The following is a 15431-nucleotide window of genomic DNA, read 5'->3' as shown; positions in this document are numbered from 1 at the left end:
GGTCCTGGATTCAGGAGGACCCGAGTTCAAATCCAGCTTCAGACACTTGACATTTACTAGCTGTGTGACCCTGGGCAAGTCACTTAACCCTCATTGCCCTGCCCCGCCCCCACAAAAAGGAAATACAATTGGGGGAAAACTATTTGGGACAAATTTCTCTAGTAAAGATCTGATATCCATGATAAATAAGGAATTGATATAAATATTTAAGAACAAAAACCATTCCTCAATAGATAAATGGTCAAAGGACATTGGTAGGTAGTTCTCAAAAGAAAAAAAGCAAACAAACAACCATCATATGAGGGATAAAGAGAATAAAGAGAAATACAAATTGAAACAAACATCTTGTACCCATTGTATTGACAAAGATAATAAAAACCAAAATGGCTACTGTTGCTAAGTGATGTGTGAAGACAGGTAGAGTTAGGGAGCCATCTAATTAGTCTAGAAAAAACTTCTGAACTATACCCAAAAAAAGTATTTACATTGTTCATATCATTTGATCCAGGGACAACACTAGCCTCATACCTTTAAGAGATCAAAGAAAGAGGGAAAGGATCTATATGTATCAGAATACTTATAACATAACTTTTTTCTTGTAGCAAAACAAAGTGGGTGTCCATCAGCTTGGGAATGGGTAGTTGAAAGAAATTATGGTATATGAAAATAAAGGAATGTTTATGCCATAAGAAACAATGATTCAGAAAAACCTGGGAAGACTTGTATGAACTGTTATAAAGTGAAATGAGTAGAGCCAGAAGAACAATTTAAACAATGGCTACAACATTGTGAGGAAAAGTTGCTGTGAAAAAATCAAGAATTCTCCTCAATGCAATGACCAATAAAATCTCCAGGAGACTAATGATGGAAACCTGAGGGTTTCCCTTTTTTTTTTTTTGAGGCAATTGGGGTTAAGTGACTTGCCCAGGGTCACACAGCTAGTAAGTGTTTAGTGTCTGAGGCCAGATTTGAACCCAGGTCCTCCTGACTCCAGGGCTGGCGCTCTATCCACTGCACTACCTAGCTGCCCCTGAATTTTCCATTTCTTAACAGTGATGAGTCCTACATTTTCACACACAGCCAATGTGTGGGTTTGTATTCTATGATTATATTTAATCACTTACAAGGGAGAGCTTTTTTGGGAGGAGGGATAAGAGGATACTGAAACATACTAAATTAAAAGATGAAAAAAAGTACCAGTGAGTCATTTTAAAAATACACAGAAAAGGGCAAAAGGAAGCCCCAAAGTGGGTGCAGAGAATGAGGACAGTTTGGGAACTGCAATGTTAAAATTGAAACATACTTTTAAAACAACTAGATATAGCACAGAGTTGTGTTTCATGTGTGTATTTATCAAGTGCAAAATAGAAAGGGGAAAAAATACTTGAAGACAGGTATCTATTTCCCTCTATAGAATGTAAATTCTTTAAAGACAGGATCGATTTTCCTTTGTCATTGTATCTCCATACCCCTGCATATAGCAGACACTTAATAAATGATCATTGATTTGATTGATCTCTTTCATTCAACTCCAGGTATTCTTTCCAGGATAAGCATCCCCATTTCCTTCTGTGAGAGTTGGAATAACACCCCCTGCTGGGAGGAACATTTTGTGAGCTCTGGCCTGAGGACATAGCCATGTGGCCTTGGTGTTCAGGAAGTGAAATTTGTTCGTGGGTACTGTTGATCAAAGCTACCAGCCAATTAGCTTGGAGCTGTGTGTGGAAGGGCAACCCTGTATCCTGTTGGAGAGGAGGCTTCTGGGAGGAGGAAGGAGCAAGCTCAGCTCTTTCACCTGGGACCTCGGTTTGAGTGGAGCTAAGATGCTGGCTCCCTGAGACAAATAGATGAAGGAATCTTGGCCTCTTTCTCTCTCCTCACCAAATTCTTATGCTCCTTAATAAATACTAAATCTAAACTCTTGCTAAAGCTTATAATTTATGGCGACCACTCATTAGATTTTTAGACAATCTAGCTAGAATTTTAGCCCCCTTACAGATAGCAACTTTACACTTCCATCAATCCTTATGCAGCATAGACTCCAGGCTTTTCATCATTCTGGTTGCTCTGCTTCCCAGGACTAAACCCAATACCCAAGAAGTAATCTGACCAGGGCAGGATGTACAGCAAGGCTACCCCTTTGCTCAATCTAGACCCCAGGGCAAGATCACATGGCTGGAAAGTGGACAAGCCAAGAACTCTAATCCAGGCTTTTTGTTCTTAAATTCAGTGATCTTTGCACTATGCTCCACTGAAGTCACCAGCCATAAAGAAGACCAGGTAGGGATGGAGGAAGGGAGAAAGAGAGAAAGAGAAAGAGAGAGAGAGAGAGGATGGGACAGATGTGTCATGTGACCCAACATCATGCCAAGTTAACCAACTGAAGCAACAGTCACAGAGTGACCACATGCCAGGGCAGGAACATAGATTAGAAAGAATAAAACAAATAAAGGATAAAAGCAAAGGACAGGGGCAGCTAGGTGGCACAGAGGATAAAGCACCGGCCCTGGATTTAGAAAGACCTGAGTTTAAATCCATCCTCAGACACTTGACACTTACTAGCTGTGTGACCCTGAGCAAGTCACTTAACCCTCATTGCCCCCATAAATAAATAAACTTGGGGCAGCTAAGTGGCGCAGGGGATAGAGCACCGGCCCTGGAGTCAGGAGTACCTGAGTTCAAATTCGGCCTCACTTAACACTTACTAGCTGTGTGACCCTGGGCAAGTCACTTAACCCCAATTGCCTCACTAAAAAAGAAAAAACCAATAAATAAACTCCACAAACGAATGAATATATAAACAAATAAATGAATAAATAAATAAGTAAATAAGTGGATGAATAAATGAATGGATGAATGAATAGATAAACAAATGAATGAATGAAGGGATAGATGGATGAATGACTGAATGAATAAATGAATGAATGAATGAACAAATGAATAAATAAATAAATAGAAGCAAAGGATAAAGCAAAACTAATCTAAAGAACTGAAGATTGTTTAATGATAAATGGAAAATGAAAGCCAGGCGAGAACAGAAGAGTACCTTGTACAGTATTTGCATTTGACAATTGCCATCAGGCACTTTACCTGACCACCCCAACTACATATGTATTTTGCTTTTTTTAATGTACATCATGGTATAGAAGAAATTGTATATCATTTGGAATCAGAAGACCTGGGTTCAAATACAGTCTGCTACTTAAACTGTGTGACCTTAACCAAGTTACTTCCCCTTCTAGACTTTCACTTCTTTTGTTGGTGTTTAGATGTTTTCATTTCTGCTGCCTTCATTTCTACCTTTTTCAAATGAAGAGGTATCTCTAAGATGCCCTCTAGCTCTCAATATTATACTAAAGATAGCTGATGTTTACACAGCACTATAATGTTTATAGGGCAGCTAAATGGTGCAGTAGAGACATTTGCCTCAGTTTCCTCATCTGTAAAATGAGTTGGAGAAGGAAATGGCAAACCACTCCAGTATCTTGGTCAAGAAAACCCCAAATGGGGTCAGGAAGTCAGACACAACTGAAAATGACTTAACAACAACAAATAATAATATTTCCAAAGCATTTTATAGACATTTCATTTGATTTTCACAACAGCCCTACAAAGTCAGTGGCATTAGTAATTGTTATCAACATTTTTCAGATTAGGAAATTGAGACTCAGAGATTAAGTGATTTGTCTAGGATCACCCAGCTAGGAACTGGTGAAGCTGGGATTCCAAGTCAGGCCATCTGATTCCAAATTCATTTGTTTTTCCCTCTATACCAGGTTAAATTTTAATAATGGGTAGATGATGAATGAATTAATGAACAGATGGATGGATGGATAAATTAGATAAATTATGAATGAATAAAATGAAATAAATTATGAATGAAATACTTTCAAGTCATAGAATCATAAAACATTACAGTTATAAAGAAATCATAGAGACTCTTTAGTTCAACCCTATCAATTTATAGATGAGGAAATGAAACCTTGAGAAGGCTGGTAAAGAAGTATTTTGACTAAGGTTGTACAACAAGTTAGTAGCAAATTAGAAACCTCAACTTTATTCATTTGGAATATGAGGATGAGGAGGAATATAGAAGAAGGGGAGCGATAGGGCTAGTCTAGATTAATATGTAATTAAACTAAGGATGTGCTCAACTATTGGGGGAAATTATGGTCTATGAATATAATGGAATATTATGATGAATCAAATAAATGACAAAGTGGACAATTTTGGAGGAACCTGGGAAGACCTCTGTGAACTGAGGTTCTACAGAGTGAAGGGAGAAGAACAAGGAGTACAATTTATACAACGTAAATACCCTTATAAAGGAAAAACAGCTTTGGAACACTTTAGATCTTTGATCAATGCAATAACCACAAGTCTATAGAACAGAAGATGAATCATCCTACCCACCTCTAGCTGGAAAAGTGATGAACTTAAATGCAGAAAGAGAACCATTTTTGGAGATGGAAATGTGGGATTTGTTTTTCTGAACTATGCATGTTTGTTATATAGGTTTAAGGTTTCCTTTTTAATTGTTCGATTCAGGGGGAAAAGTAGAAGGGATATATAGTCTATGATCATAAAAATAAATAAATATTAAAAGGTCTCTTTTCTGGGATCTTGTTGTGGGAATTCATACTTTAGGTGGGGTTGGACTAGATGACTTCTAAGGTCCCCTCCATTGCTGAGATTTTATCCAATACAAAACAGGTTATCAGTGGTTGGTGTATCAGAACCATATCTAAGTGCCTTAGTTCTTCATTCTTAGTTCTAGCATTTCCTGGCTCTATTCTGATTGATAGCCAACCCATTCTTTTTTTTTTTTTTTTTTTTGGTGAGGCAATTGAGGTTAAGTGATTTGCCCAGGGTCACACAGCTAGTAAGTGTTAAGTGTTTGAGGTCACATTTGAACTCAGGTCCTCTTGAATCCAAAGCCAGTGCTCTATCCACTGCCCCACTGCCCAACCCATTCTTAATTCCCACTTACCTTCTCTCTTCTTTTTCCTCCCCACTGCCCCACCCTAGTTCCTATACTTAGTGATTCATTCTGCAAAGTGGCTGATAACCTTGAGTCATGTGAGATTGGGAACAGGAAAAAAGATGACAATACATTCAACACTCATTCAGCAAATATTTTAATAAGAGCCTACCATGGGGTGCATGGCACAGTGCATAGAGAGGTGGCCTTAGAGCCAGGAAGACCTAGGTTCTAGCCTCACTTCTGCCATATAATAGCTGTGTCAGCTAGAGCAAGTCACTTAACCTTTCAATGTCCCCAGACATCTCTGTAAGACTACAAGTCACAGAACAGCATTGGTACAAGAAGTTACCTCATTAGGAGTTCCATATTCTAATGAAATCACAGATCTTACCCCTCCCCACCAAAAAAGATAAGTGGGGTGACATGCTGGAGATACAAAGACAAAAACAGTCCCTACCCACCAGGAGCCAAGGGTTAGGCTTGGGGAGGTCACTCTATTCTGGGACCTTCAAGGAATAGGAGTAGGAATCAGAAGAGGAAGAGAAAGAAGAAGAAGAAGAGGAGGAGGAGGAGGAGGAAGAGGAAGAAGAAGAAGAGGAAGAGGAAGAGGAAGAAGAAGAAGAATGGAAAATTCATGGGGAACTCTGTTCCAAATAGGCCTTATTTTCATAGTAATTTCTCATTCACATGGCATTTCTTTCAAAGACAATATTTCATTGTTCAATTTGATTCAACAGACATCTATTAGGCACCTACCAGGTTTGAGGCTCGGGGAAATATGCCAAATCTAGGTAAGATTTGAATTCTTCACTCAGGAAGCTTATAATCTACTAGGGAGCTAACAAACAAACACAGATATCTAATACTAATCACACATGATAAGTGCATTAGAGAAGGTCCAAGTGCTGTTTGAATTGTGAGGGAATTTGAAAGGTTCTTATAAAAATGGGCATGAGAAAGTCTTCCTGAAAGAGATAGTAGGAAAAAATAATAAAATAAATAGACAGATAGATAGATGAATGAATGAATGAATGAAAAAACAAATGAATAGATGAATAGATAAACAAACAAATAAATAAATAGACAGACAAATAAATAAATGGATGAATGGATAGATAAATAAATAAATGAAGGGATTAATTAATTGAATTTTAAAGAGAGGTGATAGGGCAGCTAGGTAGCCCCAGTGGATGAAGCATCAGCTCTGGAGTCAGGAGGACCTGAGTTTTCAAATCAGACACTTGACACTGTAACAATTGGAATGATGCCACCTGCTGGAGATTTACTGTAGGAAAGCTCTGCCATGAGGAGAAGGCGTCTGAGGGTAAGCCATGTGGCTTTTCTTTGACATCAGGAAGTGACCTTTGCTTGTGGGAGAAAGAAGAGGAGAGGCTGGCTCTCTCTTTCTCTTTCGCAAGGACTCTTGTGGAGAGCGGAGCAGGAGAACTGTAGCTCCCCGAGATAAATAGCTAAATCTAGGCTTTTCTCTCTCTCTTCACCAAATTCTTATTCTCCTTAATAAATGCTTAAAGGTCTAAACTCTTGCTAAAGCTTATAATTTATTGGCGACCACTCATTAGATATTTTAGACAGACTAGCTAGAATTTTAGCACCTTACAACACTTACTAGCTCTGTGACCCTGGGCAAGTCACTTAACCCTCATTGCCCTGAAAAGAGAAAGAAAGAAAGAGAGGGAGGGAGGGAAGGAGGAAGGAAGGAAGGAAGGAAGGAAGGAAGGAAGGAAGGAAGGAAGGAAGGAAGGAAGGAAGGAAGGAAGGAAGGAAGGAAGGAAGGAAGGAAGGAAAGAAGGAAGGAAGAGAGGGAGGGAAGGAAGGAAGAAAGAAAGAAAGAAAGAAAGAAAGAAAGAAAGAAAGAAAGAAAGAAAGAAAGAAAGAAAGAAAGAAAGAAAGAAAGAAAGAAAGAAAGAAAGAAAGAAAGAAAGAAAGAAAGAAAGAAAGAAAGAAAGAAAGAAAGGAAGGAAGGAAGGAAGGAAGAAAGGAAGAAAGAAAGGAAGGAAGAAAGGAAGGAAGAAAGGAAGGAAGGAAGGAAGGAAGGAAGGAAGGAAGGAAGGAAGGAAGGAAGGAAGGAAAGAAGGAAGGAAAGAAGGAAGGAAGAGAGGGAGGGAGGGAGGGAAGGAAGGAAGAAAGAAAGAAGGAAAGAAAGAAAGAAAGAAAGAGAGAAAGAAAGAGAGAAAGAAAGAAAGAAAGAAAGAAAGAAAGAAAGAAAGAAAGAAAGAAAGGAAGGAAGGAAGGAAGGAAGGAAGGAAGGAAGGAAGGAAGGAAGGAAGGAAGGAAGGAAGGAAGGAAGGAAGGAAGGAAGGAAGGAAGGAAGGAAGGAAGGAAGGAAGGAAGGAAGGAAGATATGGTATTTGATAGGAGCTTTAAAAAGAAAGGAACAAGGGGCTGCTAGATAGCACAGTGGATAGATCATTCGCCCTGGAATCAGGAGGACCTGATTTCAAATCTGGACTCAGACACTTGACACTTACTAGTTGTGTGACTCTGGGTAAGTCACTTAACCCCCCCACCTCCATTGTTGGGGGCGGGGGGGGGGGGAGAAAAAGATTGGAGCAGGCTATGAAGCAAGTGAATGGCAATCCAAGCATCAGGAACAACATAAGCATAAGAGAAAGGAAAGCAATGTCAGGAAGTAGAATAAAAGAGAGGGGAGGAGAGAGCAGCAGCTGGGTGGCAGCTGCGTGGCACAGTGGATAAAGCACTGGCCCTGGATTCAGGAGGACCTGAATTCAAATCCAGCCTCAGACACAACAAATACAAATAGCTTAATTTTGGTTTTGTTTCATGGAGGTCAAGTAACTCTGAAACCAAATATTTTGAGACTTTTTTTCAAAACACAATTTATAAATATGGTCACTAGCAATAATCAGTTTTCATGATTATTCTACATCCTCTATATCTTCAAGTGTAGTTAATGTTTGAAAAGTGGCTCTAGATAGTTCATATACAAGTAAATCATACTTGCCTTGATGTGTGTGACTGTGTGACTCTGGGCAAATCACTTAACCCTCATTGCCCTTCAAAAACCAAAAACAAAATAAGGGGAGGGGAGACGCATGGAGAAAGACTGGAAGGATAGTGAAATTCCAGTTTGTAGAAGGGCTTGAATGTCAGGCTAAATAAGGCGTCTGAACTATTCCAGAAGGCATTCGGGGGCCAGTAAAGCTTTTTGATCCGAGAAAGTGACATTGATCAGATGAAGGGTGAATCCATCACTACCAAGAACGATGGTAAGGAAAGAATTTAGACAGGAAGACCTAGTAGAAAGTTACTGAAGCAGTCCATGTGAGAGGTAACAAGAACCTAACCCACTCAGGTTGGTAATGCAAATAAAAGGAGTAGATGGTTGAGAAAAAAGATATTTCAGAGATAGGATCATACCCTTCATCCAAGGCACACTGAAGGAATCCTTAACTTCTTGAGTTTTGCCTGGAATAATTTATTAATCAGATTCAAAAGGACTAAGAGGGAAACCAGGAGAGAGCAGTAGAGCAGGTAAAGGAGAAAAGTGCCTAGAACGTTGTTGTTGGTCCTTCTTTCTAGAAGAGGTAAAGTCATAACTTGCAGTGAATTGGATTTAAGTGAGGTAGATCTCTGGACTCTGCAGTCACCAATTTCACTGTCTCCACCAAAGCCATTTGGGTCCAGTGGCAAGATATGCATCAGGATGACTGGAGAAGGCCCCGGATGTTTGAGGCAATTGGGGTTAAGTGACTTGCCCAGGGTCACACAGCTAGTAAGTGTCAAGTGTCTGAGGCCGGGTTTGAACTCAGGTCCTTCTGACTCCAGGGACAGTGCTCTATCCACTGCAACACCTAGCTGCCCCTGTCCAGAATAGCACAATCATGTAAGAAAACAAGGCCTACAGGGGCAGCTAGGTAGCATAGTGGATAAAGCAAGGGCCCTGGATTCAGGAGGACCTGAGTTCAAACCTGGCCTCAGACACTTGACACTTACTAGCTTTGTGACCCTGGGCAAGTCACTTAAACCTCATTGCCCTGCCAAAAAAAAAAAAAAAAAGAAAGAAAAGAAAGAAAGAGAACAAGGCCTACAGTGCAGGGAGGTCAAGAACAAAGAGTAAGGAAAATCCATTGTATTTGCTCTGCCCTGTGAAAATTCTCCTCCCAAGCACCAGAAGAAATGATCAGAAGGAATTATTCTAAACCAATGTCCCAATAAGAATTAAAGCAGTCTAAGTCATCACAAATCCCTAAATTGCCAACTAATTTCGAACTAATAAATTAGTTCAAAACTAGTGATACACTTAAGACAATGACAACCAGGAAAAGTATATAAGACAATAAGAGATCATAGAATCACAAATTGTTAGATCTCGGGGCCGCTAGATGGCGCAGTGGATAGAGCACCGGCCCTGGAGTCAGGAGTACCTGAGTTCAAATCCGACCTCAGACACTTAACACTTACTAGCTGTGTGACCCTGGGCAAGTCACTTAACCCCAATTGCCTCACTAAAAAAAAAAAAAATTGTTAGATCTCATAGCCAACTAGTACAGCTCCCTCAGAGATGAATAGGGGAGAAACTCAAGCACATCACATTCAGAAGTAACCCTATGGACTGGTGATAAGAGGGAACACACCAAGCAGGAAAAATGGTGGTGGGTATTGCCAACAGAATCAGAACTAATTCAAAAGAGCAAGAAGGAAAGAAGCTTCAAACGGGAAAGACGAGCATTTAAGAATCCAGTGCAGAGGGACAGCTGGCAGAGAGATGTCCTGCCTGGGGGTTGGGGTTTGAACAGGAGTGCTAAGCAGCTGACCAGCTAATAAACAGGACTGGTAAGGAAGTGCGTTATCATTGTATGGCCCATTACCCCCTGATAATTGTGCATATTCTGTTTGCCAAACCTAAGAGCTGGGAAAGATCGATACATTTCTGCTCTCTCCATCACCACCAGCTCCACCACTGGGGGCTTTGGAAACTTTCTTTTTCTGTTTCCAAGGTCATCTGGTCCATCCCTCTGCCTTCAGGGAGGTGGGGAGGTCTGGCCTAGAGAAGAGGAACCCCCCCCCACACACATTCTGACCAGCTTATTCTAAGTAAAGGTGAGAAGCAGAGACCACCTCCTCTGGTCCCTAAGGAATCTCCTTTCCAACAGATGAGATCCCCTTGTCCCCCTAACCCTTGGGTACTCGGAAATAGAATGTCTGAGCTATGGTCAGATAAAGCGTTACGTTCTCTAACGGTAAAGACTCTCATTCTTGTCTTTGCATCTATAGCGCCATCTCCTAGTGCCAGGCATGTAATACATGCTTGTTGAGTGATGGTCTAGCCCTGATGTCCACAGCAGCCCTTGGCTATAAGCTGTAGCCACAATTGTCAAAGGAAGGAGCTGGCTGCTTTCCATCTGTGCCTCCACCTCCCTCCCTTTTGCCTCCACCTCCCTCCCTTCCGCCTCCACGGAGGGAGGGGCCTCAGGATTATAAAGGGAGACGGTTCTCCCGCAGAGCAGAACATACGCAGAGCACACTCTGAAGAACTGCCACCACCATCCAAGACCCTCCTCAGGAGCTCAAAAGGTGAGAAACACCGGGAAGACAGAGAGTTAGGGGTGAGAGAGGAACCCCCTCCCTTTAGATAGCTTGGCACACAGCCGTGATGACAAGCCAAGGGCCTGGGCTCCTCAGCATAGCTCAGGAGCTCAGGATGCCTCTGCTTGCTCCCCTCTAAAGAGGGACAAATGGGGAAGGATCCCACCACCACCACCACCACCATTCTGCACCTCTTTATATCAGAGTAGTGGCTCCAGCCAGATTCCCAGAGGTGGGGATGAACTGGAGCCTCAGTCAGTGCTTCAAGACTTTTTATGGCTCCATCAGCCCTCTCAGAGGCCTTGTCCTGCCTTGTACATTTCCACAAATCCTGGCAGATAGGGAGGAGGATTACTGTAATCTCCTTCCACTAAAAGTAAAGAAACTGAGGCAATTAGTGGTAAGGCTGGGAGTGCTCTAGAATCCACAACTTCCAAGGCAAAGAGCTCAAGGACTGGGGGCAGCTAGGTGGCACAGTGGATAGAGCACCGGCCCTGGAGTCAGGAGGACCTGAGTTCAAATCTGGCCTCAGATACTTGACACTTACTAGCTGTGTGACCCTAGGTAAGTCACTTAACCCCAATTGCCTCACCAAAAAAAAAAAAAAAGAAAAGAGCGGGGAGGCTGCCTGGTACAGCAAAGGGAGGGTGATGGCACATACTGGAGGAATTGGGGTATGAGAATGTCATCTAGTTTTCTAGGAAAATTGAAGTTGTTCCCACTAATCCATGTCCCCCTTGGGGAAAATCCCTGAATTGGGGAATTCCTGGGTTTCAAATGCTAGCTAGATCTGCTGCTTATTATCTTAAGTTCACCCCCTCCCATAAGAGTCCTCAGTTTCCCCTCTGAAATGTGGGGATTGAATTGGTTGGTATCTAAGCCCTATGATGAGGATGAGCAGTAGAAGAGGATCCCCACTGGTGGGGAGTCAAGGAGGTATCAGGTGGGCCTGCCTTTTCCATTGAGTCATACCCTTTACAGACAGGATGCGGCAGCTGTGGATGTTCGTGCTGATCTCTGCCCTGGCTCTGGCCACCTTCTCTGAAGCCTCTCCAAAGCCCAGTGCCCTGTTCCAGGACCCTCCTCCAGGCCCTGAAGCCAGTAGGAGCCTGGGACTGAGGTGGCCAGTTGCTCTGGGCTCTCCTTCCCACCACCGGAGACAGCTCCGTCCTCAGGACCTCCCTCACCTCACGGCAGGTAGGAATTGCCAATAACTCCCCAGCAGCCGGGTGAAGGATGGGGAAACCAACACCAGGTCTTAGAATCATAAATTTAGAACTGAAAGAGGCCAAGTCCAACCCTTCATTCTACACATGAGGAAACTGAGGAAACTAGAGAGAAAAATGATTATTTGACTTTTCATTCAACTCAAGAGATTGATTTGCCCAGGATTCCACAGATAGTAAGCCCAGGTCTTTCTTACCTCAAGTCCAGGCCTAAAAACACAGACTGCCTCCTCTCCTATACTCCCTCACTTCAACCCCTCCACCCTTGACTCTCTTGTTCTCAACATATCCCTTCTGTCTCACCAACAGATCTATCCAAGAAGCAAGGGCCATGGCTGGAAGAAGATGAGGCCTATGGCTGGATGGACTTTGGTCGCCGAAGTGCTGAGGAAAGGGACCAACTCCCCTAGCATGCACCACCCCCATCCTACCCCCGTCAATAAACATTTCCTGGGGCAGCTAGGTGGCGCAGTGGATAGAGAACTGGCCCTGGAGTCAGGAGAACCTGAGTTCAAATCCAACCTCAGACACTTGACACTTACTAGCTGTGTGACCCTGGGCAAGTCACTTAACTCCAATTGCCTCACTAAAAAAACAAAAACAAAAAAAACAGAATAAACATTTCCTTATCTTACAGCATTTTCAGCCTCTTGATTTCTGTGGTGGTTGTGGGGTAGGGGCAGGAGTATGTGTGAAAGAATGAAGATGGGGCAGCTAGGTGGTGCAGTGGATAGAGCACCGGCCCTGGAGTCAGGAGTACCTGAGTTCAAATCCATACTCAGACACTTAACACTTACTACTAGCTGTGTGATCCTGGGCAAGTCACTTAACCCTAATTGCCTCACTAGAAAAAAGAAAAAAAAAAGAATGAATGAAGAATAGAGAACAAGAAAGCCAGCCAGAGAGAACCACCTTCTCCTACTCAGGCCAAGAGCACAGCTGCTAAATGGACTTTTGCTCCATGATGGAGATGAGGAGAAATAACTTGACATTTCTATAAGGTTTTTTTCAGCCCAAGTCAGGGAAGCAGCTATCAAAGGTACTATTCCCATCTTACAGATGAGACAATAGAGGTTTAGAGAGTTGAAGCAATTCCCCAAAAGGTCACACATAGAGTGACAAAACCAGGATCTCATCTGAGGCCTTCTGACTCCAACTCCAGTATTCATTACACTACACCATGCTAAGTAAAAGACAATCAACGGGGGCAGCTAAGTGGCACAGTGGATAGAGCACTGACCCTGGAGTCAGGAGGACCTGAGTTCAAATCCAGCCTCAGACACTTGACACTTACTAGCTGTGTGACCCTAGGCAAGTCACTTAACCCCAATTGCCTCACCAAAAAAAAAAAAAAAAAAGACAATCAACACTCCCCCAACCCTTTTCCCTCTTTCCCTCCCCACCCCACCCCCCAAAAAAACATACTTACTTCTCTAAAGGAGCAGAAATCTATGGAGAGGTAAGGTAGCAAAAACCCTTTAGATAGGGGCCCTGGCACAGCAATTCCACCAACTCTCTGTTTCCTCCTCTGGCTAGTGTTAGAACAGGTGATCTCTTCTACCTAAGGGCCCTCCTAGCTTCAAGGTTCTATTGCTCTAGAAAGAATTCCTTCCCTCCCCCTCCACACCTCCCCATACCACTCACTCTCCAGAGAAACAGAACTCAGGCAGTCACCGAGATCATATCGTTTATTGCATGACCCTGAGTCACCTCCACAGAGGAGGGAAAACTCAGATGAATTTCTTGAGCATCCATATGGTGATTATAAGGGGCAGGGGTCTTAGCTACCTCTCCCCAACAGTGCACATGTAAAAAGTGGCAGCTTTTAGAGCAGAAAGCTTTAAAAAAAAATAGGGTGGGGGCAGCTAGGTGGCACAGTGGATAGAGCACTAGCCCTGGAGTCAGGAGTACCTGAGTTCAAATCCGGCCTCAGACACTTGACATTTACTAGCTGTGTGACCCTGGGCAAGTCACTTAACCCCAATTGCCTCACAAAAAAAAAAAAAATAGGGTAGTAGGTAGGGAATCCAGGGACATGAGCTCAGGCTCTTACTATCTTACATTATTCACAGGTAAGAAGACTCAGGACAGAGAACTCCTCACCACAGTAATATATTATCCTCTATTTACAACCAAGACTAAGCTGGTAGGGGGAAGGAGTAAAGGGGTTCAGGGAAACTAAGTGCCAGGTCCTAGAAAGTGCATGTGGTAAGTGGAGATGTGAGGTGGAACTCAGGGTGTATGTGTGGGGGGTCTAGGAATGGTTAGGGAGAGGAAGGAAGGGGGTCCCAACTCAACTTCAGCTGCCTCTCAGCAATAGGATGAGGGTGATGGCAAAGGGTGAGGGAAGAGACGTACCCTGCCTCCCCAGAAAAAACACACTCAGGGGTCCTTTCTACCCTCAGCACCAGTCAACCTGTCCCCTGTCTGGGAGCTGGGCCAGGATCAGGGGGCTCTCGAGCCCCAACTTGCCAACCCTTTGAAGCCCCTCTGGCTACCACACAGTCCAACCCCAGCTGCCGAAGCTTCTGTACCAAATTGATGCTGAAGCCATTGGTCCTCTCCTGACCAACCCAGCCCCCACCCCATCTTGATCCCCCACCCCATCTTGAGGCCCCCCACCCATCGTGATGCAGTTCTCTGGCAAGACCAAAGCTTCCCAGAGGCCAGCCTCTCCAGCTTGGAACCAAGGTTGGAAGCAATGTGGGCTCAGTGATGGCAGAGATGCCCTGTTCCTTCAGAAGAGAAAGCAGGGCCTGGGGAGGCCGTGGATGGAAGGGGCTTATGCCCTCTGCGGGACTGCAGCAGGGGGTGGCAGAATAGCAAAGGCTGGAGAATAAAGAGAAAGAACTCATTAGTTGAAATAACAAAGAAAGCCAACTGAGGTGGGGGTAGGGATAAGAGACACTGGTGGGAGAGCCCCCATCAGTAGTGTCTGGAAGGGGTTGGTCTCTGGGATGGAGAAATGAGACTTTAGAGGCACCAGTTGCCTTACCTGGGGGTGACGGAGGTGACATCAGAGGAGGGGCAGGCCAGGCGGCAGGTAGTGATTGTATAGGTGGCTGGGGTCTGGGGGAGATTGTTAACAGAGTGCAACACTGGAAGGGGACAGGAAATGTGGGATTAACACACACAGGGGGGTGGGGGGTTGAAGGAAGGAAGAAGGACACACCAGGTGGGGAGGGGTGACATTCATACTCCTTTTCCCATGAGCGAAGATATCCGTATTCCCCCAAATCCTCACTGAGCCAGCCCACTGATGAAAAGATGAGAGGATGGGGCAGCTAGGTGGCGCAGTGGATAGAGCACCGGCCCTGGAGTCAGAAGTACCTGAGTTCAAATCTGGCCTCAGACACTTAACACTTACTAGCTGTGTGACCCTGGGCAAGTCACTTAACCCCAATTGCCTCACTAAAAAAAAAAAAAGATGAGAGGATGAGAGGAAATGAAAGGGTAGAAGACAGCCATAGCCAAAGGTCAGACAGGACTGAACCCAAATGAGGCTTCTTTCTTCAAGATCTGGCTTAATTTATCCTCACCCCTGACCAACCATCTCCGGGGCACCACCTCAGCATCAGTATACTCAGTCTCTTGTGCTCTCAATTATTAGCTTTGCCCTGATTCCCTTGGTCATGTTGCCCATGCTCTGCCTC

General features: G+C 43.7%; 2 protein-coding genes across 2 annotated transcripts in view; one reads left to right on the top strand and one right to left on the bottom strand.

Annotated features, from left to right (window-relative positions):
• Window positions 1-10439: 10439 nt before the first annotated feature.
• Window positions 10440-12314, top strand: GAST (gastrin). The gene is made up of 3 exons (XM_043964544.1): window positions 10440-10540; window positions 11534-11749; window positions 12088-12314. Exons 2-3 carry the CDS (start codon window positions 11539-11541, stop codon window positions 12186-12188), a joined length of 312 nt encoding a protein of 103 aa, XP_043820479.1. The 5' UTR covers window positions 10440-10540; window positions 11534-11538; the 3' UTR covers window positions 12189-12314.
• A 1134-nt stretch (window positions 12315-13448) lies between these two features.
• Window positions 13449-15431, bottom strand: part of HAP1 (huntingtin associated protein 1) — a 36037-nt gene continuing 34054 nt past the window's right edge. The window contains exon 18 of the mRNA XM_044003254.1: window positions 13449-14607. Coding sequence (XP_043859189.1) covers window positions 14561-14607 — 47 coding nt within the window. The 3' untranslated portion in view covers window positions 13449-14560. The remainder of the gene's footprint in view (window positions 14608-15431) is intronic.

This window comes from Dromiciops gliroides, chromosome 4 (assembly GCF_019393635.1).
Source record: "Dromiciops gliroides isolate mDroGli1 chromosome 4, mDroGli1.pri, whole genome shotgun sequence".
NCBI classification, from domain to species: domain Eukaryota; kingdom Metazoa; phylum Chordata; class Mammalia; order Microbiotheria; family Microbiotheriidae; genus Dromiciops; species Dromiciops gliroides.
Note: the sequence above shows the minus strand (reverse complement) of the source record. Positions and strands in the feature narration are given on the sequence as shown.